At 45.6% G+C, this 27730-nt stretch overlaps 1 protein-coding gene across 2 annotated transcripts in view; it reads left to right on the forward strand.

Moving 5' to 3' along the window:
- Positions 1 to 27730, forward strand: part of ASIC1 (acid sensing ion channel subunit 1) — a 324144-nt gene that overhangs the window by 259208 nt on the left and 37206 nt on the right. Inside the window, exon 1 of one of the 2 annotated variants that reach the window (XM_069230677.1) lies at positions 452 to 1178. The exons of the other annotated variant lie outside the window; for it this stretch is intronic. Within the exon in view, the coding sequence (XP_069086778.1) occupies positions 546 to 1178 (633 nt within the window). The 5' untranslated portion in view covers positions 452 to 545. Of the gene's footprint in view, positions 1 to 451; positions 1179 to 27730 lie in introns of those variants that run through there. 2 annotated transcript variants of the gene reach the window in all.

Here is a 27730-nt window from a genome sequence, read left to right on the forward strand (position 1 = left end):
AAAGGTTTAAAAGGAGTGCTCAGGTCCCAGATTCAGCAATCGCCTTATTATGTCTCTTGACTCTGGAAGTCTGCGCTGCATCTGGACTTGTGGTAGTGCACGAGGCGTTTGGACAGATGTTCCAGCCCTGGCTCCACCCAAAGATCCCGCCCATCCCCTCTGCCTGGCCAAGGAGGCAGGCAGTGGGTTTTCATCAATTATTCACTTGGCCCTTCAGTGCTCTCCTGACTCTGGCTCTGGAAAAAGGCTCAGCGTAAGCAGGCACGCAGTCGTGCAGGACATTGGGGCAGCATCCAGACAGCACTGTCCACTAACCTGTTTAAATTTCGGTCCACCGTGTGCTGGAGCATCGCAGAAACCCACTAGGGATCTGGAGGATTGGAAGTGGAAAAACAAATTGGAGCTGTAGGGAGTTCTGAGTACTTTCAACAGCCTTCTGGGAGCTGAAAAGGTTCGGTCAGGATCTTGAGCTGCTACAGGGGTGACAGGACTAAAGTGGCAGTGAGGAGTCATTCCGTGACACCACCTGGCTCACCGGCTGAGATATGCCCATTCAGATATTTTGCACGGTGTCCTTCACCTCTAATGAAGACTCATTGGATGAGGCTGGAACTGGGAAAAGCGAAGAGAGCTTGGATGAATTTCCATACGAGCGAGGTGAGGTGGAGGAAGAAGAGGAGGAAGAAGAAGAGGCAGCAAACATTGCCACCTTTGCTAGTAGTTGCACATTGCATGGGGCGAACCACATCTTTGTGGAAGGGGGCTTTGGTGTGCGTCAAGTGTTGTGGGCCTGTGCCTTCCTGTTCTCTCTCTCCATGTTCCTTTTTCAGGTGGGGGACAGGGTTAGCTTCTACATGGAATATCATCACGTTACTCTGCTGGACGAGCAGGACAGCTCTGTCATGATCTTCCCTGCCATTACCTTCTGCAACTTCAACCGCTTCCGGGTATCCCAGATCGACATCGCCGACCTCCTCTTCCTGGCGCCCCTCTTGGACTACGATGAGAATTCATTGGACGACACAGATCCTGGCTTTTCCCCGGCCACAAGGCAGGACCAATTTGAGAAAGTGTACGACCTCTATGCGGTGTACAACCGCACCGGCCACCGGCTGGAGGACATGCTGCTGGACTGCAAGTACAGGGGCAAAAAATGCAACACACAGGACTTCATTACGGTAAGGCATGAAAGATCATCAAACGTTATGGTAAGCAGTGTGGCAAGCAGTAAGAGTGAGGAAAGACTCAAAGTTATGTGACGTCACAGGTCTTTTGGGCCCTGATCATAGAGGGTGCTTGTGCCACCATCTTGAGCAAAATAAATTCTGAGATCAAATGAATCACCCAGTCCCTCCTGGGAACTTCCCATGAGCCCCAACTGTACGGAAGCCATATTGTATAAAAACAAAATAGAGGCAGCCCTTTCAGTTCTTCTTTCGATCCAGAGTGTTTTATGTTATGTTTTTGGTAATGATTAAAGACACTAGATGGGACCCATATCATAGTTTGGCTTGCATCAAAGTTAGCCTACAGGGTTGCACTCCGGGCTCAGAGAGCTCTCTTTTAACTGAGTTATGGGCACTTTAGCCTCTCATCTTTGTGAGATCATTAAAATACGTGCAAATTAGATGGAGAAGGATGGATGCCTCCTATCACTTAAACACCAGGTGGCAATAAATGTTGTGACGTGTGCTGCATAAATGATAAGTAGTAACACAATTCACCCTAATATCAAATATTTACATAATCAACGGGTCAGTAGCATTAGGTGTGGATCAGAGGTTGATAGGCAAAGAGCGAAATGTAGAGATTTCTAGACAGGCCGGATCCCCCCCAAAACCAACAGACTTTTCAACACACTACGGAATAGATTGTTGATATACTAATTGTTGCAAAAATAGGCACATTCTTTTCCCTCCATAAAGTTTGCATTTCCCACCCACATCCAACGGTGTACATGTAAAAAAATAGGGTCCCAGCAAAACATGTAAAGCAAATTTTGGTATTTGGAGACGTTGGATGATGTAGGATTAGAGAAAACATGCCAGATTAAGTCTGTGAAACCTAGTCTTCCATAAACTATGGATATTATTTTTATACTTGCTTTACTGAGACATTTAAAAGCCAGAAAAAGCGATGCAATATTTTATTCTTATTGCAATATTTATAGAACGTGAACGATTCATTGTTAGTGTACATAATGTAAAAAAAAAAAAGCAAAGTACCCACTAAACTGGGTACCAAAGGGGGTTTGTGGGAGGGGGCATCAAGAGATAATTTCAAAATGCTTTCACTGCAGCACAGAAGGCTGTTGCCACCACCGCTGGACCCAAAAATTGAACATGTACCTTCAAGGGTGACTGATTGGCGCAAAAAATTAGATTTTATATCTGCCTGGGAGGACTTGGGTTTTGGCCTTCATTTGAAATCATTGTCACTGTTCGAACACTAGAATGAATGTCATTTTATATGATTGCTTACATTGAATAATAACATTGTACATAAAATATAGGTATTTTCTAGAGTTTCTTTCTAGACTAGGCTTTTTTATTGGGAGTTTCCATGAAAATTAGGGGCGATGGGTTTTTAATTGACGATATTCAATTTACAACCTTTTCTGATCAAAGTGCCTTATGGAAACGCAGTTGGGGAGGATCAATGCCTAATTTGAATCGGTGGTCACCGGTGGGAGCCAACGGAATTCATTTTTGGAGACCTGCACTTATTTTTCATCATCAGATTTTGACCCAGAACAGGAGGGTGAAAAACATAAGGGGGCGAGAAGGAGGAAGAGAGAGACGGATATCTGGTGACAAAGGGAGAAAGCAGGGATGAAAGAAAAACCCTTCAAGAGTGACATGAAGGGGCAGGGAGTGTCTGGGGGTGGGTGAAAGAGGCACGAGGTGGAATCAAGACTCTGCAGCCTTGGTAGTCAGCACCATGACCTTCGAGCCGGCCATGGGCTTTTAGGCCAAACTTTGGGGCCCAGCACTTAATCTTTGACAAATCAAGCACTGGGGGGAATACAGATAGGTCCTTGGTTGAGTGGGTTCATGTACAGTGCTGAGAGCTTTAGTGACCCTGCTCCTCTAGCGCCCTTCCAGGGGCTTTTCGTCCTCTGGTAAAATCTCTGATTTTGTGGAAGAACCTCACCTAGCAGCACTGCGTCAGCTGGGGCGTGGAGGACATGGGACATCCCCCTAAACGAGGGGCGCGTCACCTCCAAACGTACTGCACCAGCTCCCTGAAGCGGAAAGGCATTCCACTGACAAGGGTCACATAATAACAATAACAACAACAATAATAATAATAATCATAATGATAATAGTAACAACATTAATAATAATGTTTTTGTAAATAGTCTTTGCGGCCTCCACTTTGCATCTTTGTACCTCTGTATGCGGGATGCCTTCTCTTTAGCAGACTCAGTCTTGCTTGTTTTATTGACCACGTCGACCCGGCCGCTTCACTTGGTGGTTTCACTCAGATCTCTGCAGCAGGCACTTTAGTCTACTGAGCTATCTTACTGGCAAAGCCGCCTTTCAGTTCGATATCTAGGACTCGTATTACGAATCAATGTGTCCCTTTCCCGTCCCAGGTGGCAGGGCCTCCAGCCCGGAGACAAGGCCGTGGTGTCGAGTGACACTGGAGTAAGTGTCCCGGCCTGGGACTTCCTGGGTGTGGGGGAGGAGAGGCCGTGTCACACATCATTAAGATCCTTTTTACTGGAATTGTAGAAACAGTGTGTTTTGTCCGCCTCGCCTCACATTTGGAGGCGCGTTGAAGAAACTCGAAGTCTGCCTCTTAATCATCAACATACCGCTAGTTTTCCAACGAGCCTCCTTTCAAGTGAAATACCATCTTTCGGAACTGAAAAGGAACCCTGACTCATGTGTGCCCTAGTGCTTAATTTGAGCCGGTGTTGCAGGTGGGGCTCAGCGGCACTTTTTTGTGGGGAGCAGTCATTATTGTTCTATCATTAGACTTTGACCCAGAACAAGAAAAAAAGGCAGAAAAGGGGGAAAGAAGGAGAAAGAGAATGGTGGAAAACAGTGACAAAGAAAGAAAGCAGGGATGAAAAAGGAACCTTACAAGAGTGAGATTAAGGGGCAGGGAGTGGATGGCCGTGGGTGAAAGAGACAAGGATTGGATTCAAGGTTAGATACCCTTGGTGATCAGCACCTCCGACATTCAGCAGCTTCAGCCTTGGCCTTCTGAGAACAAGTTTGGGCACCGGCTCTTACTACTTTACAAATTAAGCACTGATTATGCTTATATCTTCACTTCTCATAAAATCATCGATTCTCCTGCTATTTTAAGTTCCAGATTTTTTATTGAAGTGGCAACTGAAACTGAAATTCTTTCAGCAGCAGAATCCGCAGCTTAATTTCTGTGACACAGCCTCCCTAAAATGGAGGAAATTTAGAGCTGGATTCTCCTTAACAGGCTTTAAATAATCAACACATACATTTTAACAATACAAAATTTAGAATTGCTGACTAAAGATCAGAGGGGGACATGGTTCATTAGAGTCGTTAAGAGTCTGAGCTAAAAAATGTTTTAAAAAAATTAAATCAAGCATGGGAGTAGAATACATCGAATGTAGAAACTAGTTCAGGTCATTATTAAAGGAGACCTTATTAAACAGGAGCGATGCCGATCGAGCTGACGGAGGCTAAACACCCAACCTGCCTGTCGTTGGCCTGGCTCTAATGGGTGGGGGGTGTCTGTAGGACTGCTTGGCTGTTATATGCATGATATACACTGATTGCCAAGCTATTTACTTGTTTATTTAGTTTACCTTTTCTTGCCCTGTACACAATGCTTTACCTTTGTCAGTATGTGCAAGTGAACAGGAAACCTCAGCCAGTGACATTTGAACAGCAGGTTATTTTTTCTAGATTTTCTTAGCCTCCTGGATACCTTTATGATTAGAGGAGGAAAGGGTATAGGACCTCCCGTTTCTCTGTTGTTTTGGTTGATAGCATTGCATCTGGGTGAACTCTAACTTAAGCGTTACTACTTGTTAAATGGGGTGCATTGTTTAACAGGAATTCTTTCAGTCCTTTCTTGGAGGCATATGAGGTTGTTCTTCTGAGTGATGCTGGATGTGCTCCTCCAGAGTCTTGGTGCTGCTCCACAGCAGGATTGGCTGAGAAATGTCTCTCGAATTTATACATTTTTGAGTAAGCATAACTTTGTTCCTAGCCATTCTGGTTTTCCCTAGTTCATGCTTAGTGAATTGGAGAGTTCTGGCGTGGTGCGTTGTAGGTGATGCATGCACTTCTGAAAAAGAGAATGGTGAAAATACATGAACTAAAACCAGTTTTTGGAACCAGATGACATGCACCCTACTTTTTCGAACTTTTAATTAGACTTGCTGCTGAGAATCGGTCTGTCACTAAGGGGCAAAGGCCAGATGAGGTGAGGCCTGCTAGAAGGGGAGTGCTTATTTTGAGCCGGTGTTTGCTGGTGGCGCCCACCGGCACTCATTTTTGAGGACCGTCACTTATGTTTCCTCATCAGGCTTTGACACAGAGCAAGAAAGAGAAGAACACAAAAAGGGGAAAGAAGGAGGAAGAGAAAGATGGGAAAAAGTGACAAAGAAAGCTGAGATGAAAACCAATCTGAAAGAGGGAGATAAAGTCATAGAGAGTGTCTAGTGGTGGATGAAAGCGGCATGAGATGGACTCAAGGCTATGCAGCTTTGGTATTCGGTACTTGCAGCATTCAAGAATGCCGGCTGAAATCTTCTGTGCAAAACTTTGGGCCTAGCCACTTAATATTTTACAAATTAAGTACTGGAGAAGGGAAGTTCCATATTGCAGACTAGACTGAACCAGGGACTGGGCTTAGTTCTGGAGTTGTGACCAGAACTAAGAACTAAGTTTTTTTTACAAGTTAGGGAGTTGGGTTTGAGCATTCTTGGTAATGGACCCTGACCTGAAATTTGTCTTTCAGGACAAATCCCAGTAACTTTGCTTTGTTTACCGTCCGAGGCTTGTTTCCAAGGCGGGTTTAGTCAATGTTCAGATTATGTGCTTGAGCTTTGTTTTTATCTGGTGTGAAGAGTAGGAATTCTGTATTTTCTGGATTTAGTTTAAGGAAGTGGTTTTAGAGCCGTATCCAAGTACGAATACTGGCTTTTTTTGTTTTTTTTAGGGTCGAGTCTGCGTCGCATGCGCAAGCACATGCTTTTCGCTTGCGAGACGCTTTAGTAGTTAGAAAAGGGCTCAGAGGCCCCTCCATGTAACATCAGTGTCTTTCATTGGTTCGTGGGCTTGCCTGTTAAAATCTGCTTGCTTTCATTAGTGAAAGGCATGCATACGTAATGCCTTTTCCAGTGTTTAGCCCTCCTCAAGCACAGCAACCAAGTACTGAAAACATGCGAGGCTCGCGGTTTTCCATCCGGTTTGTGGACTACTTTTTATCTTTTTTCACAGCGTGATCACGCTTGGCAGAAGTCGAGCGCTTTCCATGACATGACGTCTACCCTGTTACATGGTTAATTGCACTTTTGCCGGTTACGTAGATAATTGCACTTTTAGCCGATAGGTTTCACTACGAGTGAACTGTAGCAGCGCGATCGTGCTCTTTTTTTCCATTTAATGTGGCAACAAAAGTCCGGTTGGGAGTTTACAACTGCTAATAGCTCTAGCTCTGAGAAATGCGAGACCTGTTGCATTGCAAATGCTTGTCTTTGTTACATCCCAATCTGATTTATAGATAAAAGTTAGTAGCGTAAGTATAGCAATACACATTGAGACCAAGGCACACCATTTCTACATTGAGTGGTTTGACGTAAAGATTATAAAAGATTGTTTAGACAAAATATTGGGGAAAAAATATTGTGTGGGCAAAATATGTCAAGATTATCAAGGACACAAATATCATGAATGTAGGTTTCTATAGGTCTGTCAGATATTATTTATATATATATATATGTATATCCAAGAAAGTAGTGACTCAAACAGATGATCTCACTAAAGAACAAAAATATATTTCTACTACAACGTTTCAGCTTCCGCCTTCCTCAGATTTTAAATGGTACATCCACAATATGTAGGCCAAACTGTGAATGGCCTCCGTACACGATTCAGGAACCACAAATCAACAATAATTAACAAGAAACTTGGCCAGCCTGTAGCCAACCATTTTAACCTTGTGGACCATTTACCATCAGATTTGAAGATTTTCCCTGTGGAACATGTTTTAAAGGAAGAACTACTGGACATCAGAGAAAACTTCTGGATGTACCGTTTAAAATCACTGCATCCAGATGGACTGAACATCACTGACAACAGCACTTGATTTCTGCATATCTGAAGAGTTCTCAGGACTGCATTGATTCCGCATTCCAATTGGAATCTTCACTCATGATGCTTTTTGAAAATCCAGCAGTGTCAGCAGTGTCACTGAGCAAACCATTTTGTACTACCTGAGGAAGGCGGAATCTGAAACATTGTAGTAGATATATATTTTTGTTCTTTAGTGAGATCATCTGTTTGAGTCACTTCTTTCTTGGATATTACATTTTCTTGTGACTCATTGTATCCTTTGGGATCCAGATTTTTGCCCTGGCTGGCTGTTGTTTTCCTGTGATCCGGCATCTTCCAGTATATCTATATCTATATATATATATATATATATATATATATATATATATATATATCTTCAAGGTACGCAGCTATGGAGCTATGAATAGTAAGTCTATTCTTACCTATTTGCACATACCTTCTCAATATTTTGGTCCTCGATATTTTTGACATGATGTTCTGTCCACACGATATTTGTGTTTCCGATATTGTGTCAGTGATCCACAGAGAGACTCAACCAGGGACCATGTGACCTTCTATTTTCTGTTCTTTTCTTGACAAAGAAAAAATAATTTTATTCTCCTGCCTGTCACACATTAGAGTTGCACACACCATCACCAGAAGTTCCCATTTTTGACATCAGTACACAGCAACATAGTAGGTACTTTCGCGAATCATCGGTGCCCCCATACAATTTCATTCTGATTTAATAACCATGTCATACCCTTCGTACATTTGACCTCTGAAGGGTAGCAATGGCATGTAGTCACTGTGCCGCTTAATTATAAATTTACTTTGTCAAAGGTTTTTTTGCTTGTGGCCCTGGATAGCAGTGTTTTATAACCTGTTAAATAAACAACTTGTTGCCTGCCCGAAGACTTGTCACAATACCTATCAAAAATGTCCCAATTCCACCTTCAAACACATTGTGCATACTAGATTAAGGGTCTGCTTCAGCTCTCAATGACCTGCACTGGATGCAAAAGGTAAGAGACCTGCTGCAACTCCCAAGTGGAAACGCACTGGATACAACAAAGGACATGCCCGCGACCACTCTCCATTGACACATATAGTATACAAGAGACAGTGCACCTACCCTACCTCCCCAATGAAAGACAATGGGCACAGTCAACAAAAGAGGTTCTCCATCTCCCAGTGGCAAGCATATATTTCTGTGATTAGTTACTGTTATTTGTCTCCTCTCTACTTTAACTGGGGAGGTAGTAGTTCTGGCTCCATTGCGCACAATGCGTTTCAAAGGGGAATTGGAGCAGGCGTTTTAGCCATTGTGTTTGGTGCATCTCAGTGGGAGGTGGAGCAGGCTCTTCAACTATTGCACCCAGTGCATTTCACCCAGAGGTAAATCCAGATGAGACTAATACTCAATATCTTGGTTAGTAAAGATATACCACCAGTCGCCCCTCAAAAAAGTCAGTATTCAGCCCTACTATGAGCCTTTTACAGTATATTTTCCATAAACTCTGACTTGTGACCAATAATAAACCCTCAAGATCTCTCACTGATGTGTGTCTCGTGTTTGCAAAGAGCTTGCTCCTAGGCGATGCATTGCGTATACTCTGGAAAAGGATATGTATTATTCACTTGCCCCAGGAGCAGACCACTGCATTGTCAAAAAGGCTATAGTCACCCTTGTATAGAGGAAACAGCACATCCGAACCTGCCAGGTCCCTGCTGGGCTTCGTGAGCGCACAGTGATGGAACACTTTACCCACCTGGGACAGCCAGGTCTCAGGCCAGCAGGAGGTGGAAAGTCATTTATCACAATGCATTAACTGTCCAAAACTCTGCTTCCTCTCCAATACTCGCTGATTTTAAGCTTACCTTTGAAAGTGTACAGCGCTCTTTTGCCTTTTGGCTAGGTTCGCGCTATCAACACGTTATACATACAAACACACCCACCATCTTGAATGATCTTGTGCTGAAGGAGGACCTAAGAGGGTCCGAGTGTTATTATATTTATTGGTAGCTTCAACAACGTGGACCCCTGCATTCTCTTCACTTTATGGCAGGTAAAACCAAAAGAGCAGGTGCTGTGGCAGATTTTCAGGATAATTATTGGCTATGTAAATGATTTACATTTAAGTTAAATGAACATAAATTTCCTGATCTCCTAATATCCTGAGAGTGTGGCCAGCCATTACTGATGATTGCTGACCTCTTCTGCTATTCTGAGACCTTGTACTTAAAAGCATGGTGATAGATTGGCTAAAGGGCCTGATTTAGATTTCGGCGGAGGGTTACTCTGTCACAACAGGGACTAAAATCCCATTCACCGAAGTCTACGTCCCATAGGAAACCATGGGATTTAGATTTTAGCGGACGGGTTGTCCGTCACCGTTGTGACGGAGTAACCCCTCCGCCGAAATCTAAATCAGGCCTAAGGCCTTATTTGACAGACAGATTCACAGGTCTTTACCATCACTGCCTTTCAGTCGTCCTTCAGACTCCCAGTTGTGATGTACCCCAGGGAGCTGGTTTATTCCCACTGTTTCTCGAAGCCTGTATGTTCCCACTGATTAAATGGATTTACTTACAGCATCATATTTCACAGTTATGCTGACGAAGCACAGCTGTTCTTCAACCTACTGCCCTGACTCAACACAGACACTTTACAACTGTCTATAGGATGTTGATCAAAAGATGTAGTGTTAGCATAGTTAAAAGTGGAAGGGAACAGTTTAATTTACAAGAGCTATTCTTTTACAAAATGTTCCTGATCATTAATTCTGCTTTGAACTGTCCAAATCTAAAGGAAGTGCACGGGGTGCCCTCTTGTTGTGTGAGCTGAAAGTAGAGGATTGGCTACCTGAATAAACAAGCATTGGCAGACCTAATAGTTTCAGCTCTGGTAGTTATTGGCTTTGCCCATGGTTTTAACAATATTTTACTGTATATGCATTGTATATTTTACTTAAGTAAAGCTTTCAATTTGCTAAAATGTGTAAACTCTCTTTGCTTTAGTGCAATTTTGTATTGTTATTGGTACTTACTAGGTACTGGGAAAGCCAAGTTGTATCAGTTCTGAAAGGCTGAGCTGTAGAGTTTTCCAATGCTTGTATAGTGCATGTGAGCCAAGTCGTATTTAGGTGCCGGGTGAGTTCTAGTGTGAAAGGGTTTCATAATGGAGCACAATTAAGAACTCTGGAGGTGAGATGAAGGCAGTGTGAGTCAGTGGGTCATAACAATGTTCAAATTACTTGCTCATGCAGTCCTTTGTTTCTCACAAGTGCACATAGTGATGATCACATAGGTACCATTTGTAATTACCAATTCTGATTATTCACAACAAAATCATTGTTGTTACTCATTTTTATCAAACTGCCAACAAGCACTCACAAAGCCAATAGGTCTGGATTGTTTTAGGCATATGTCTGTTGTTGTGTGATATGTCTGGAACCAACAGCGGACGGAAGCGCGGGAGGTTCAGACTTGGAATGAGACAGGAAGCAGAAGTGTGGAGAGGGCCCACTCGGACAAAGATACTCTTGAGTGTAACACGTCATGGGTACAATCAAGGCATAGTTGTCCCACTGTAGTCCTGATGAGGCCCAGAATTGAAGGGGCTGAAACGCGTCGACACCATGTGGATTGCGGCGAGATTGGGTAGAAAGTATAATTGACCCCCCAGAAGTGCATTGCACAGTGCAAGGATCCCCAGGAAGTAATTGATCTGGGTACAGCATCTGTTGGTAAAACTAACCACAACCACCGCCCTTAAGAGGATTACGTCTTTAAGTACTTTACGTACCACCACCTCCAAAGGAGGAGATTTAGTTGGGGCAATTTCCGGATGAGTTAGTTTGGTTGATTTCTGTCATTTTTTCATGATTTGTTTGTATTTGCTTATACAGTATGTGGTATAATTGGTAACATTGTGTAAATGTCATTTCAGGTGTTATGTTCAGGTTTAACTGGGACAGTTTGTCTCTTTGATTATTCCTGTTGCTCTGTTTAATTATATATGAATAAATACAACAAAGAAATAATTTTTTGAAGAGAGTATTCATCAGTTCTCTTTCAGAAAATAGAGTAATCAATCCCGGCCTTGTGACCAATTCTGTATTATTATATGTTTCCTTACCCAGGTCATGTAGGGTTTTTGGGTAAACCTCTTTTTTATTATTATGTCTGGACACAATAACAGAAAACTCACAACAAGGCACCTTAATGCTGATTAGGCAGCCAGAAAACAGCCCAAACCACGACTCCTTAAGAATGACATCGTTGTTCACGAAAACGGAACAATGCTTTTGTGAACAACCACTCTCTTTTCCTCTACCCTAACCATGCATGTCCTGAACAACGAACATGCGTGGTTAAGGCAGAGGAAAACGGACTCAGGATCGGGAGAGGAAGAGGTCAGGTAAGTGGGGCTGGGGTAGAGTTGGGGGGTAGTTTTAGGGAAAGGGGTGGGTATAGTTGTAGTTTTTAAGGGTGGTGGTGATGGTTGGGGTCGTTTTTGTTTTTTAGGGGCGGGGTGGATGGTTGGGGTAATTTTAGTTTTTAGGGGCGGGTGGTGGAGTGGGGTAGTTTTATGTTTTAGGGGCGGGTTATGAAGTCGGGGTAGTTTTAGGGGCAGAGGTGGGGGAAGTTGGGGTAGTTTGTTTTAGGGGCCAGGTTCGGGTAGCTTTAGGTTTTAGGGGCGGGGAGCACAGTAGTTTTAGGGGCGGTGTTTGGGTAGGTCGGGTAATTTTAGTTTTTAGGGGTGGGGAAGGTGGGGCCTGGGCAGTTTTAGGGGAGGTGTGGGGGGTCACAGTAGTTTTAGGGGTGGAGTGGGGGATCAGGGTAGTTTTAGGCTTTGGGGTGGGGTGGGGTGGTTGTCACAGTAGTTTTAGGGGTGGGGTAATTTTATGTTTTAGGGGAGCGGTGGGGGGGTCGTGCTAGTTTTAGGGCAGGGTAGGGGTCGCTGTAGTTTAAGTTTTAGTGGCGGGTTGGGGTAGTTATAGGTTTTAGGGGTGGGGATCACGATAGTTTTAGGGGCGGGGTGTCGGGATAATTTTAGGTTTTCGGGGTGGTGGGTTGCAGTAGTTTTAGGGGCGGGGTGGGGGGCAGAGTAATTTTAAGTCTTAGGGGCAGGGTGGGGGTCTTGGTAGTTTTAGGGGTGGGGTGAAGGGTCGGGGTAGTTTAAATTTTAGGGGCGGGATGAGGGGTCAGGGTAGTTTTAGGTTTCAGGGACGGGGTGAGGGGTCAGGGTAGTTTTAGTTTTTAGGAGTGGGGGTGTTGGGTACGATTGTTTCAGGGGCATAGTGGACGGTAGGGGTTAGATTGTTTTAGGGGCGGGGTGTGGGTTCAGGGGGGTCGCGTGCTGGAACCATGCCTGCTCTTCCATGCATGCCTTTGCCACGCATGCCTTTCCAATGAAAAATTGTTGTTAAGGCATTTGTGGTAAATGCATCAGTGCTAACAACGCAGTCGTAGTTCTGACTGTGTTGTTTAGGCATGCGTGTTCCAACGTATATTCGGGCAGCCTGCTGTGTAAAGCACAGGATTATAGTTCACATTTTCTAAGCCACCTCCTTAATTACTTTGGCCATGTCCTTTTTGAGACTTTCCACACCTTTTTCATCTCATTGCAAGCATTTTTTGCATACAATAGGCTTTTGCCTAAAGACAGCTAAAAGCGTGTTCGTTTTATTGTTTTTTTTCCATGAGCCCACATATTCAAGAGACAGCTTCACAACATTAATGTCATGTTCAGATATTCAGCATTTGTAAAGCATGCACCTGCACCAGCCATCAGGTAGATTTTCCAAGGCAGGGGACGTCATAGCCCTGACCTCAGGAGCTGACATGCACCTGAGCTTCCCCGTGTTTGTCAGCAGCATCAACAGTAAAAGTCGTCTCAGGCACTTTATGCTAAAACCCTCGACTGCTGCTCATCAGTCAGGCTCTCGTTTCATCCTCTTCCATTTCTTCTCAGGGTGGGTAAGGTCAAATGCCTCACTGACCCCACCCCATCCTGTGACTTGATGGGAGAGGGTGAGGTGAAAAGCAGAGACTGAAAGCATTCACTTTCCTGCCTCAGTGATTGAGGTGAGAGGGCACTGTGTCTATCCAGAGACTATCCATCTGAAGGTAAGTAAACATCTCTTACTCGTGTGCATGTTTGTGTGTGTGTGTGTGTGTGTACGCACGAGGATAGGTAAGCATGAGTGTGTGAGTGGAAGTGAGTGAGTGAAAGTGAGCGACGGTCAAGTGATTGAGAATGAGTGAGGGTGAGTGACAATGACTGTAACTGTGACTACAATTGAGTGAGAATAAGTGAGACTAAGATTAAGAGAATGTGGTTAAAACCGTGAAAGTGGGTACGTGTCAGTCATTGTGAGTGAGAGTGGCAGTGAGTGTGAGCAAGAATGAATGAGTCAGAATGAATACGAAAGTGTTATTGAGTGTGAGTGAGCAGGAGTGAAAATGAGTGTGAGTGGGCATTAATGAAGGAGAATGAGTGTGAGGGAGTGGGAGTAAGGGAGTGTAAGTGTGAGAGAACTGGTGTGAGTGTAAATGAGCTTAAGTGTGATTGAGAATGAAAGAGTGAGTTAGTTGTGAATTAGTATCAGGGACCGTGAGAGAGTGAAAATAAGTGTGAGTTAGGAAGAATGATTGTGAGGGGTTATGTGGGAGAATCAGTGTTACAATACATAAGTGAGCATGGGTTTGTGAATGAGAATGAGAGAAAGTGAGTAAGTAAATGTATGTGTGCATAAGTGTGTAAGTGAGTTAGAATTTGTGTGTATTTGCGTGTTAAATAGTTTAGGTAAATTTTTACCTATGTGTCACTCATGGTATAAGAAAGGCAGGTCTGCATTCCATCCCCAAGTTTGTAGGTCTGCGTTCCATCTTTAAGTTTGCAGGTCCGCGTTCCATCTTTAAGTCTGCAGGTCCGCGTTCCATCTTTAAGTTTGCAGGTCCGCGTTCCATCTTTAAGTTTGCAGGTCCGCGTTCCATCTTTAAGTTTGCAGGTCCGCGTTCCATCTTTAAGTTTGCAGGTCCGCGTTCCATCTTTAAGTTTGCAGGTCCGCGTTCCATCTTTAAGTTTGCAGGTCTGAGTTCCATTCGCAAGTTTGCAGGTCTGAGTCCCATTATACTATAGGTGGTTCACTGAATGTTCAGGAGATCAAGACTGGTTGATTATGTATTTAGTATTCGTACTTGGGATTTTTTCTATTGAAGATACATTGCTGCTGCTTCATTAATGTAGTTATGCAAAATACAGTTAGAACGGGAACCATTGAGTTGAGTAACAATAATCATCTGTTAATCAGCACCAACATCTGCCTGATTGGTAAAGGCCATGCTATTATTGTTGCATCCCTTCACGCCCGGCAGCATAGCATAGACAGATATCAAACGGCTACTCAGCTGCTGTGCCCCCCGAGCACTACTGCGCAGCCGCGGAATCCCCCTGTTGACTAATTATCCTCAGCTCTCCTGCCTGACGGAGCGCGAGGTCTGCCTGGAAACGTCTGATGAGTGGCAGGCGGGGCTCGTCAAGTGCAGGTGCCAGGCTGCAGGGACAGGGCATCAGGAGGCTGCGCACTGGCGTCTCTTGAGGAGGGCCAAATGAGGCAAACGCCTTAACTTTATTTGTCCTGGCGCGTGCCCCAGCTATGTTTGTCCTGGCTCCACCTTTTGCCCCACCACAACAAGTGTTGAGTGCGCCAAGAAGAGGCACAGAAAAACAAAGACACTGCCACCACCTTTCCACACACATTAATTTGTCCAAATACCTTTTCCTGCAAAGCAGTGGTTTGCATACAATGTTTATATCTACTTTATAGCTATATTTACAAAGAACGACATAGATATATAAATGCAGTGCTTTATTTGTAAAATAATAAGGCTCAGATTCATGGTGGCCTAGTGCCATTCCAATGCCACATTAGCATCTCTGAGATTCCTTTGCACCATTTTTATCGGCATTTTTTAATGCCTGCTAAGTTCAGGCGTTAAAAAAAGGCTCCTATTGTGTTCAGTGGACCTCTGGGTGCTTTGAAGGATTAGCGTCAACATTTTTGACGCTAGTCCTGCAAAGCGCCGGAATAGCGTAAAAAATTATCACGCTAGTCCCCCTGACTTAAATATGGCGCACACATGGTCGCATTGGGCGGGTGCTAAGGGGCGCAAGACAAGTGGCACTGCAATATGTGCAGCGCCACTTTTCTTAAATCTGAGCCAAAGTGCTAGAAGCGCTGCACGCACACACTGGCGCTATCAAATGTCAGAGCGCAAATAGCAAGGGTGCGCAGTCCCGAATCCACTTCAGACCTCTTCAATTCACTGAAGCTACTCCCTGCTTAGTTATCTCACTCTTGCAGGTGGCTGCTTTCTCTCTTGTCGACGCATTTTCTGTAGTTCTCTTCCTCCGTTTTATCGTTTTTTTTGTTTTTTCCTATGATAGGCAGAATTAAGTGCCGACCCCTAAAAATAAGTGCCGGTGCCCAGCGCCGGCAACCACCGGCTCAAATTAAGCATATACGTGAAAACTAAAATGTAAGCATTCATAGCAACATACACACATGCGCGTGAGTGACAAAGCAGTTTTATCTGTGTCCCAGGGTGTGCCCCTTTTAAAATGAACATACGGACAGGAAGTTAAATTGAGATCTTCTTAATTCATGTGTGACAGAGGGAATAATTAAACAGAGAAATGAAGACGAAGCTATTGAGTGATAGCGAAGGGAGAGATGGGCATGAATGGCCTGGGAGTCGTGCATTCCAACCTCTCCTCGTCATAAAGAGAGGACGCCGAGTGTCCAACGAATTTTTGTTTCCCTGCGAAGTTTTGTAAAGACCCTGATACTCATCCTTCGCTAGGGGCCAAAGTTCCCGGTTTAACTCTGTTTACAAACAAAACTTTTTCTACATTATAACGTATGTTTCACAGTCGTCAAAGCCAGCCAAGCCACAGAAGCTGTGCAGGATATTTCTCTGCGAGTTTATCTTTTCTAGAGGTTGTTCTTGCACAAAGACAAATGTTTGCCATTCTTTTCTCAACATGTTTACGTCCTGCGGAGTTACTCGGCCCGTCAGAATTAACCGGCCATTCATAATAAGGGTCTTAGTGGAACTAGACAGGAAAAAAGGCCTAAATGCATCAATACAACTAGCCGATTAAGGGACATCTTTGGGTTTCGCATGTTTGTTGAGTTTTCCGGGTAATTACTACGTATGTGAGAAGCTTCCACTTCACACTACACCAGGAAAAAACGTGTGGAATGTGAGAGTAAAAAAACTGCTTGAAAAGTGGCAAAATATGGGCAAATGAGGAGTGTAACTCAGGTTACTCGTGTTATGCCTCAATCTAAGTAGGAAAATTCAGAATGGTGCTACAGTTATGGACCTTGTTAATACCACCCATGGAGGTATCAGTGTTCTCTGGGTCAAGATTACCAGCCTGGTTGTGAACAAGTTGTAAAGAGGTCCTATTTGTTTTCTGCGAATTATAAGTTAGAGTGAGCCACTTCGCGCACGTGTTAAGTAAAGATGTAGGCAACACAGATTTTCACAGAAGTCAAGATAGCCATGTTCAAGTGGCAAAGCTGAAAACTTTGCACTTCTCGTGGACTTACAAAGCTTTCCATTTAACTTCATAATGCACCCAAAAAAAAAGCTTCAATTTTTTTTACATTTTTAATTTTAAATTAGTTCACACAGTTGTTCTATAGAACTGTCTGTCATAGGGACAAGCGAGCAGTATCAAAGATGAGATTTTAGAGGGTAGTCCGCAAACCAGGGCGGTGGGTAGTTGGGTTGAGGCAAAAAATGGCTTCCTAAAGCTCCTTGACTTTCTGGGTAGCTTGGTAAAGAAGCCAAAGTCCATCTTAATGAGGTGATGTTATGGTACTGCACAATACACTGCAGTAAAGATGGGTATATCTTTCCAGAGTTATTTTGTACCAAATAACAAATTTAACATTGTTTAAAAAAGCGCAGGTATCTCCTATTCTGAAGAAACCAAAAGCAGCCCAGTTAGTGTTATCAAAACATTGACCTAGTTCCCTCCTCTTCGTGGAAACTGAACTTCCAAAGGACTTTGTGGTCAAACAACAGAGAACCTTTGGGAAATCCCATGGAAACCTTCTCCCCCCAACAAGGAGACTTTAGCCACAATCTCCGCACAGAGAGCCTCCTCCTGGCTACTCTAGATGATGTGAGGGTGTGTGCAGGTGTCATATCGTTAGGACCCTCAGTAGCATTCAGTACTGCTCAGCACCACGTCCTTCTCGAGCAGCTTACTGCAGTGGGTGATACTAGATTGGTAAACCTACATAATATCAAAAGTTAAATCGAGCCTACCAAATTAGTGTTTAAAAAAAAAACTTAAGTGCTAAGTTATGGAATGCAAGGTATAACTCCGCAAAGTGCTGAAAAAACTATGCCCCGCTACACGGAGTTCTGCGTGGGGCAGAGTTTGGGTAATTCGCGCTGTTCACGCTGATTTTCAGGGCCAGGATTTTATCCTGCTCTGTAAAATCAGCATGGACAGTATCAACAAGAGGGCGCTAACTTCTTGCTGCCACTTGAGTAGATTTTCTACTCAAGCGGCAGCTTCCTCAATGCAAGCGGCAGCTTTCCTATTGCTAGCGGTCGTGGCCTACTGCTCGTATTCAGAAATCTCGCTCATGTTTGGCAACATAGCGATTTCTACCACTCACGCTCACCAACTTAACGTTAGCGAGCACAAGCGAGAGAAAAAACTCTGCTCTGCATCACTTCACTGAGTTTTTTCAGAACTCCACCAGCGGAGCAGAATTCTTCGCCCACCCCTAGCTGCTATAGGCGGCTTCCTCAGACTAACCATAGAGAACGAAATCAAGAGAATCTTAAATCCCTTAACATAACAGAAGAGGAAATTACAAGCTCAGAAACCCAGAGAGCTACAGGCCTTGAAAGAGACAAAGGGAAAGTGTAGAGCTGGGCTGCACACAAACTTTCACACAGACTTGTGACTGCAGGCTTTACTGTTTTTATATTTTTGGTTACCCTCTGGCGGTTCAGAGGCATTGAAGGCCAGCTTAATCTGAGCCCCTTCAGGGGAGAATCAGAAATGGAAAAAACGTTGGTTTAGCTCATCCCCTCTGGACTCCCTCCCTCCTAACTTTATCTCCCTCTCCTTGCCTCTCACCATCCTGCATTCATCTCTCACTCTCCTCTAACTCTTCTCCATCCTTTATCTGTTTCCTCATCTTCTTTTTCTTTGTTCCTCGATCTCACCCAAACTAGTGTGTCTTCCTCTGCCTTTCCTCCCCCTTCTTTTCTTAGCTTCGTGCTTAGGTTTCTGGCACTTGCCCCCTACACTGCACCTCCCAGGGCCCTGTGCAACTGCACCCCGACTGGAGAGAATCTTGAGAGGCTTAAGAAAAGTAGGCTTAAATGTACGTAAAACGAGATGACAAAACTGCAGCATCAGAGCCCAAACGCACAGCGTAATCCAGTTTTTTTAAATGTATTAGCACGATGGGCCTTTGAAAACTATCACATAGGAACAGCAAATTAGCATCTAAAGTGCTCTGAGCACTGAGAGCCAGAGCACCCACCCCTAGAGAGGTCGCCCGCTGGGCATGCAGAGCCGGGAGGGCGAACAACCTCAAAGAAACTTATAAAATAGGCTGAATTTCTAGCTATGTTTCTATTTTTAAACAAAGTGAGAAGAACAGCAAGGACCTCGTTGATCTGTTCTTCCTCAAACTCTACTGCAACGCTAAGCTCGCTCCTGACAACGCTGAGCTTTCGTGACACTATCAACATAACACTCCAGAATAGTGTAAAAGGCCATTTATTTGGACAGGATTGCCAATAACTTCCAAAACATCTGAACAACTTTAACATTTAGCTTTGCAGCACACCTTTTATATCCCCACCTTTCTCTTTCGCTCCACACTTTACCTCCTTTCACTCAGTTCCCCCCTTCCATTCACCTACCGTCCACGCTCTCCTTCCATACCCCACTTCATTTGGGCTTCCCACACACTGCCATCCTTCACCTGTACTCCTTCCTCCTGCCGGAGGGGTGGCCAGGTCCGCATCTGACTCTCCACCCCCTCAACTAATGCCACCCTGCGAAAACCCTGTGAGGGCGTTTTGTTGCCCCACCAGTGAACCCACTGCAACACTGCACCCATCACTCATTGTCCTGAATCCAAACTTTTTCACCCCACAACTCTCCCAACATGTCCCACAATTTCACAATGAAATACGCATTCCCCATGTCTGAAAGATGCACCCCATCATCACGAAAAAGTACCACTTCCTCTTCAATAATCCCCTCATGAGCTAACACCTTGATGTCATGAGCCCAGCAACAAAACCAACTTCACCCGGTTGAGCTTCCTCCTAGCTCTGTCAAACGCCCCATGTTTCATTGATCCCCTCCATTTCCTACGGGGCACAAATTCAGTCCAGACTAAACAAGATCCTGCTATGTTTTGCTTAAGTAATAAAAGGTCCCGTTGTATGTGTTGCAGTAGGGTGAGCCCCGATAGGCGCACCAGATCATTCTCCCCCAACCCTTCAGCTTGGAATTACTCCTGGTGGCCCAAATCTCTAGGCACCGCGCCGTCGCCCACCACCCACGCACGCAACCTAGGCTTCATCTTGGACCCCACTCTCAGCATGACTCAGCAAGTCAACACAATCTCCTCTTCTTGCTACAGCATTCTCTGCATGCTCCGCAAGATCTTCAAGTGGATCCCCGTCGAGACCAGAAAAACCGTCACCCACGCCCTAGTCAGCTGTAGATTGGACTACGGTAACGCCCTCTATGCTGGAACAACAGACAAACTGCCATCAAAGCTACAACAAATCCAGAACGCAGCCACCCACCTCATCCTCGACATACCACGCCGCAACCACATCACCCCCCACCTCAAAGACCTGCACTGGCTACCCATACCAAAGAGGATCACCATCAAGCTCCTGACCCACGCACACAAAGCCCTCTACAAAACAGGACCCGCCTACCTCAACAACAGACTCACCTTCTACGCCCCCACACGCCATCTCCGCTCCGCCAGCCTCGCCCTCGCCACCATCCCCTGCATCTGACGCACCACTGCCGGAGGAAGATCCTTCTCACACCTCGCCGCCAAGACCTTGAACTCGCTACCGCTCCAGTTACGCCGGACCCAGGACCTCCTGACGTTCAGGAAACGCCTCAAAACGTGGCTTTTCGACCAGTACCCCTCCCCCCCGGCACCTTGAGACCCTAACGGGTGAGTAGCACGCTTTATAAATAATCTAATTGATTGATTGATTGATTGATGAACCAGAACATCAGGACAAACCCAATTCAGTATCATAGATGTTAAGAAAGACAGCAAATTTCCCCATCTCATCCCACTCTTTCCCCACCACAAAACCTCATGGCAACTGGCAGCAATCCAAGGGAGCGTCCATAGATCTGTTTCTCTGTTTAGTTCGCTGCCCAATAGATAAAAGAGCGTCCTACCAGCCATGTGACCACCTTGAACCTCTCCGGGCCACTCACACAGCCTGCAAAACGAAACAGAAATCAGTAGGGCACTGCAACCATCCCCCCACCACCCTTGCAACTCTCATTTCCTCACATATCTCTCACGGCACCTTGAGGGCCACCCAGCAATCCGCCGAATCTGGGCCCAGTCCCAGACCAGATGCGCAGCCGTAGCCACTGCCCCAGTCCTGAAAGAGTGGGTCCCAAAGTTACCCGCCTCCCTTCCAATCCTATGCAAAGCCATTCACAACACTGCCAACAACTGGCAGGCTGTAAGCTTCTCCCAATTTGTATGGCAAAATATCACAGCATTCTTAGCCACCACCCATTTCCTGAAACTGCACCACTCACGTACTGGACACACTTCACCATTCCCTCCTTTCCTCAGCCATACCCATTTTCCCCTCTTCATCTGGTCCATCTTGGATCTCATCAACCAGATGCCCAATTGCTCCTCTTCCAGCCTCGTCTTCTCATGTCGCACCTCTGCAGCCTTGCCCACCCCCAACAATGCAGACACCCGAAAGGCCCCAAAAAGCATCCATATCATGCAAATCTTAAAAAGTGCCACTTCATAACCATCCTTTCAGCAAACTAGCAGCACTTGTCACAATTCCAATAATAACTCAAAAGTGATAGTCTCTCTTAAATCCCTTCCCTGTCCATTCTTTCCCCACCCTTTTAACATCCTGCCTTAGATATCATCCCCAGCCGGATCAGCACTAAAAAACAGCTTACTATAGAATGACATACCCGCTAACATACCCTCAATCATTGCAGGTCACAAACCTTTGTGAATCAAAAACAGAACAAAACATATCACCTACACCTCTATGGCCCCCTGATCCTGACTCTACCAATCTTCCTTTGAAACAGCACTGTCTGATTGGCCAACTCTTCCTTCCAGACCGTCAGCACTACAAGCAACGGAAAAAATCCAAAAATGCTATGCTTCGCCCTTTACCCAACCACCGCTGGGACCATGCTTCCACACACCACCTGCCATCCCAGAACAAACCAAAAATAGAAGCTCTCGCCGCATCTCAAAAAATCTGCACCTGCTAAACTGTCCTCTTCCTGCAAGACCATGGAGACCCCTTTAAAGCTGGTCCAGGAACCCTGCCAGACCCGGATACCCTCCTTCATACCCTGGGACAAACATATCCAGTGGCAGCGATGCACCAGATGTAGCAAGGCCCATCCCATCCTCTGGCAAAAAGTCCTGCCTCTATACCACTCTGCAAGCAATATTCAGAAAACCAAGGAGCTGCTGCACAACCTTCAACTCAACTCTGTTCAAAATAGGAGTCGCCACAGAAAAAACACAATCTTGTCCACTTTGTCCGCAGGTGGACGGACCACAAGAGTCACAGTGTCCAATTCAATGCCCAGGAGCGTCAGAACCTTACTAGGACCCTCTGTCTTTTTCAGGGCCAAAGGGAATCCTTGGTCCCCCACCAGGTTCTCAAAACACCTCAGTGCCCTGTCACATGCACCGGTCTCAGCCTCACCCACAAACAGGAAATCATCCAGAAAATGAGACACCGCACGATGTCCGCTCACCTTTGTGAAAACCCACTGCAGAAAAGTACTTAAAGCTTTGAACAATGCGCAGGAGATGACACAACCCATCAGAAGGGCCCTGTCCACATGTATAGCCCCATCCATCTGTATGCCCAATAAAGAAAAATCAGCTGGGTGAATGAGCAGCAGCTGGAAAGCCATCTTGATGTCACACTTCACCATTTCTGATCCCCTACCGCATTTGCAAACAATGCGTATGGATTCGTCCACTGAAGCATAGACCATTCGCGTGTCCTCAGGTGCGATTAAATCGTTCACTGACGCCCCTTCTGGCCACGACAAGTGGTGTATGAAGCGAAACTCCCCTTTCCTCTTCTTTGGCACCACCCCCAAAGGTGATATAAAAAAATCATCTATGGGCCTCCCGTAGAAAGGGCCCTTCACTGACTTCCTTACACAATTTTGCTATCATCACTCCTGGTGAGGCTGTGGCCGCACTTCACTCTTGGCCCTTGGTATCCCACCCTGAAGTCTTCTCTGAAACCCCTCTCCAACTTCAATTGCCATCTCTCTATCAGGGTATAAAGGATTTAGGCCCAGATCTCTGTACTGGGGGTGAATGTTTGACATTGTTCAGCATTCCGTCCATCACTTGTTCTTTTTGCATTTGTCACCCTAAGTGGGAAGGGTATGCCCAGACGTGGGTCCCTTGCTTCCCATGCCACTGGATTCAAGCTAGCCTGGCTGATGAGGGGTGAAACCCCGAAACCGGTCCCAGGATGCTTGTTTCCAGTCCAGGGAAGACCTTGCCTGGCAGTTCGGGCTGGACTGTTCCCATGGGGAACAGGGTCAAGACTGATTTGCATATGGCTGGGTCCAAACTGGAATGGCATGGACAGCAAAAAAACGATGGATTTAGGCCCAGATCTCTGTACTGGGGGTGAACGTTTGACATTGTTAAGCATTCCGTCCATCACTTGGTCTTTTTGCATTTATAAAGTCAACCGGGACAGCAACTTATCACGCTTAATTGGCGTAGGTGCCCTTTGGTCAAGCAGGACCCAGAGCCCCTTGTCCCCTAGATGCCCTCCATTGCTCCGCTGGACTGGCCAGCAAGAAGCACTGCATAACTGGGTGCTTGCCCCCGCACTTGAAGCACTCGTGATTACAGGGGTGTCGCAAGCATAAACCTTTATTAAAGTTCCAGCAGGCTCCTGCGTTAGGTACCGGAAGATGCTGTGCTCTACCCGCCCCCATCTGGATGGGATGAGGTTGAAAGGGCTTATAAATTACAGGCAGCCCACTCTCAGTGTGAGTTGATGCCACCGACTGAGATGACGACATAGACTGCATCCACAATTCTGAATCCACGTCCCCCCAAGGTTTTTCTTTATTGACCCTCACCAGATCCCAGAACTCCTCATCATAGCTAAGCCAGGCATAACCCCAAAAATGCATTTGGGCCTTCTGGATTATGTCCATGTATTTGAACAAAGCAATAGCTCTATTTGGGTATTTGTCACAATAAATACTCACTTATATAAGGAAAGTGGATGTCCAGTTTTCCATCGTGATAGGGACTTGGCACCTACGCTCTAGCTCCCACTCCACTTCCTTGGACCCCGCTTTGGCCTGTATGTCCCTGTGCAATAGCTTAAAAATATCCACATATTCATGCTTCCATATACCAGCCTTTGTTTTCTCAGACACAAGGGACCCGAGCGGCATCGCCAAACCCATGTTGGGCAACCTTTTCTTGTGTCCCCCCCTTCCTTCTCCTCAGTCTCTGTGTCCTCCTCACTTTTCTTCCCAGCCGCCTCAGCATCTGTACCCACATCCACCTTGGTTGTTTTGGCCTCCTGGCTCTGCGCCGGCACTTCCCTGCAACCTTGTGTTGTCTTGAACTCATCGAGAACTGTTCCTCCCCCCACCACCATAGATTTGAATTGGACGTGCTTGGTATCCTGCTGTGGGGTTCCCATGCTGACTACCACTCTCCCATACCTTTTAGCCCCTTCACCGACTCCAGCGTCATCATGCGGTTCTGTCCGCACACTTTCCTGCATTTGTCTGCCTCAGCTCCCTTGTCCGCCATGAGTGCCTGCAAAACATCGCTAGATGAGGGTGTTGCACCGCTGCTGCACCCCTTCCCTCCTCCCTTTATCATGCTCACCTCAGCCTCACGTATATCCCCCTCTTCCCACTCATTACTGTCATCCTCATAATCGAGCTCCACTTCAACCTCCACCTCCTTTGCACTCATTGCTTCTGTATCTTCCACCTCCCACTCGCCATACTGTGCTTCCTCTCCAAGGCCCACATGGCGCATGCCATTTCGGGTTCAGGACTGTTCCCTTGCCATTGGGAAGGCCGCCACTGCCCCCCCACGGTTCTTCATGTCAACGTCCTGGTGCTGTCTTGTGCCCCGTAGGCATCACCATCTGTAAAACTCACCTACTGGCATTGACGCTCCTTTCGCCACCTGGCTGCCCCTGCGACGTGTGCTACTTGCACTTCCAGCCCCACAGGCTGCACTGGTCCCCTTCTCCTCTCTGTCACCTTTGTGCAGTACCCAAACCAAGTATCCTCTTTCTTCTACCTGGCACACACGGACCTTCCCTGCCATTGGACGCTCTGCTCTGCTCTTCCTTTTCATTTGTCCCTCACGACCCAATGCGCCTGTCCCTCTCCCTGCACAGCTTCTTCCACCTGTCCTCCTCTGCCACCAACGGGCGCTGCTCCTTAATTCTGCCCTCGATGTCCACCCTAGACCAAGTGGTGGCCTCTGACTGCTGAGCTTTCCCCCCTATTGGTGCTGTGCTTGGGCCCTGCGCTTGCTCTTTGTGATCCCTGGGGCCACCCCTTGCCGATTCCATGTATTCTCCCTCAGTAAGAAGGCTCCCCCAAACCCTTGCCTGGTGCCCTCCACAGGCTGATCACTTGTTGCCTTCTTCTCCACCCCGACTTGACTGGCTCTGGGCCCCATTTCTCCTGGCAGCCCCAGTGGTGAGATCCAACAGCAGATCCTCATTCATTATAAGCCACTGTAGACCCCAGTTCCACCCTCTGTCTCACTACAGGTCTGCTTTCTAAAGCAGGTGCCATATTTTCCCTTGCTCACCCCAGGCACCTCAGGGTTGTATATTTCAACCTCCTGGCCCCTCCCCCAACTCTGCAGCCTCCACAGGGCCTTCCTTGGGGGCGGCAGGGTGGATGCACTGCGTACCTGCCCTCCTGCCACCCTTTCCTGCTGTGGTGTTTTCTTTGGTGATCGGCAAGCAGCTACCGCTGCTGCCACGCTACTCGCCGCCACCTGAGGCGAGCGCAACATGCAGACCCAGGCCTGGTCCAAAATGCCAGGCCTGAGTAGGTCTGCTCTCCTCACCTAGAGTCCAGAGAGTGGCGCGCACCGCCTCCGACATCGAGCTGCCTTCCATAAAGGCCGCAACCCTGCCTCTGAACCTTCGACAAGCCAAGCATCCCACAGTGCAAGTAGGCAAGCCTCAGAAGAGGCCAACCCTTGCCCACTTTCCCTTTTTATATCCCACCACCCTAGACCCTCCCCTACCTTACCACCATCCTGTCCTCTTGACGCGCTTCCATGTCATGAAGAATTCTGTAGAGAGTTTAGGCTGCGCCTGTTGCTCTCTGTGGGACCCTCCATACTGCAAGCTTGTACGGCAAAGGCATGCGATCTGAAAACTTGAAACCTACCTCAAGTGTTTCTATGTGCCTTACGGTCACAGTCTTGAGCCACATGTTTTTAACATGGACGGCAGGCAGCTTGGTCCTGTGCATTCTGCATATTTTTGTTGAGTGAGATGTTTACTGACAAGAGATCGAAGCTGGGATAGGGAGACATTGCACAGGCCCTTCTCACAGTGGCTACCAGTTTAAGTTGCCTAGGGGGAAGAGGGGTCTGAGTGGGCTGGAGGAAGAGGAGACATGAAGTGGTGGACGACAGCACTCAGCCTTCGCTCACGAGACAGCAGAAACAAAACTTCTATGTCGACACACCCGTCTGGTGGGATGGGTGGCAGGGACAGACTTACTATTGGTTGAGGTGAGAGTGGCATGAAGGCTCGGCTCGTTTTGGGCTTGTGGTTCACAGCTGAGTTAAGCCAGACACCAGGCTCTAGCCTTCAGTGGCTCAGCCACCTCTAGGAATTATGGGTCTGATGTACAAAAGGTTACAGTATTGTTAATCGAATGCAAATGGGTTTGCGACCTGTAAAAGTGTTATTGTGATGTACTAAGCAGTTTCAAATAGGGATTTTCTAATTTTACACATCAAAAAGACCAAATAGCTAATCACTACTTATGGAATGATTTTACTGAATCGCAAAATAGAAATCAAAAATATGGAATTGTTAATGATATGTAAGAAGCATTTCTTAATACGGGTGTCTAAAAAAAAAAAAAAAAAAAAAACATTATGCACTAGCAAAATACCATGAATTGGATCTCGGTGGTAAAAGAGAAATACTTTGAAGAAATATTTAATAATTATTTTAAACGATCTTCAACATATATTTTTTGAATTAAAATTAATCCAAATGTTAAAAACAAACATAAAAACATTTAACTTATAGATGGGTGTGTATATATACATTTATATATACACATTTATCATAAATTGCATGTGATACTTTTACTTAATTTTAGAACAATTATCATTGTTTCACACAAATAAGATTTTTTTTACTCAGAAGCAATGTTTTGAATGCTCAAGTTATGTATAATGTTTATTCATATTTTTCAAATGTACTAATATCGAAATGTACTTCAAAGTGGCAGACGAAAAGACAATCACATCAAAGAAAAAACATGACTTTATAATGCATACAATGCAACTTCGTAAAAGTTTGTGAAAAAAATATTTTTAACAGTGATTTACAGTGTTTATTCTCGGATCCAAACATTTCTTTCATGTAGTGCTACATCTAGATATACTTCTAACATTACCAGTCTGACTTGTTGCTGATTACTTCCATCACGTACAGAAGTACTGCTTTGGCTCATAGCCTCCTCACTCTCTGTACCTGTAAGTGATACACAAATGGCTGCATTAGAGGTTTTAGGTTCTTCTGTAGTAGAGGTAACTGGAAATAGCCTTTTGGGAACAACAGCAGAACAATGCACTATTTCTGACTGAATATTAACAGTGTGTCTACAGATGTTAGCTGAACAAAGGGTACTAGCTCCCTGTGGCATCTCACCAACTATACCTCTGAGTGACTGAAAACCATGACTGATAGCATTCCTTAAGCAAGAAACTATAATATATACTTTTTCTGTTGCCCTCATATGTCTTTGTTTATTTGTCCAACACAAGAAGTAGTAGCCATTCCTTTTGGAATGTCTGGTGAGGTACATGTTCTGCTTCTGGAAGAAGCAA

The sequence above is a fragment of the Pleurodeles waltl genome, chromosome 4_2 (assembly GCF_031143425.1).
Source record: "Pleurodeles waltl isolate 20211129_DDA chromosome 4_2, aPleWal1.hap1.20221129, whole genome shotgun sequence".
NCBI classification, from domain to species: domain Eukaryota; kingdom Metazoa; phylum Chordata; class Amphibia; order Caudata; family Salamandridae; genus Pleurodeles; species Pleurodeles waltl.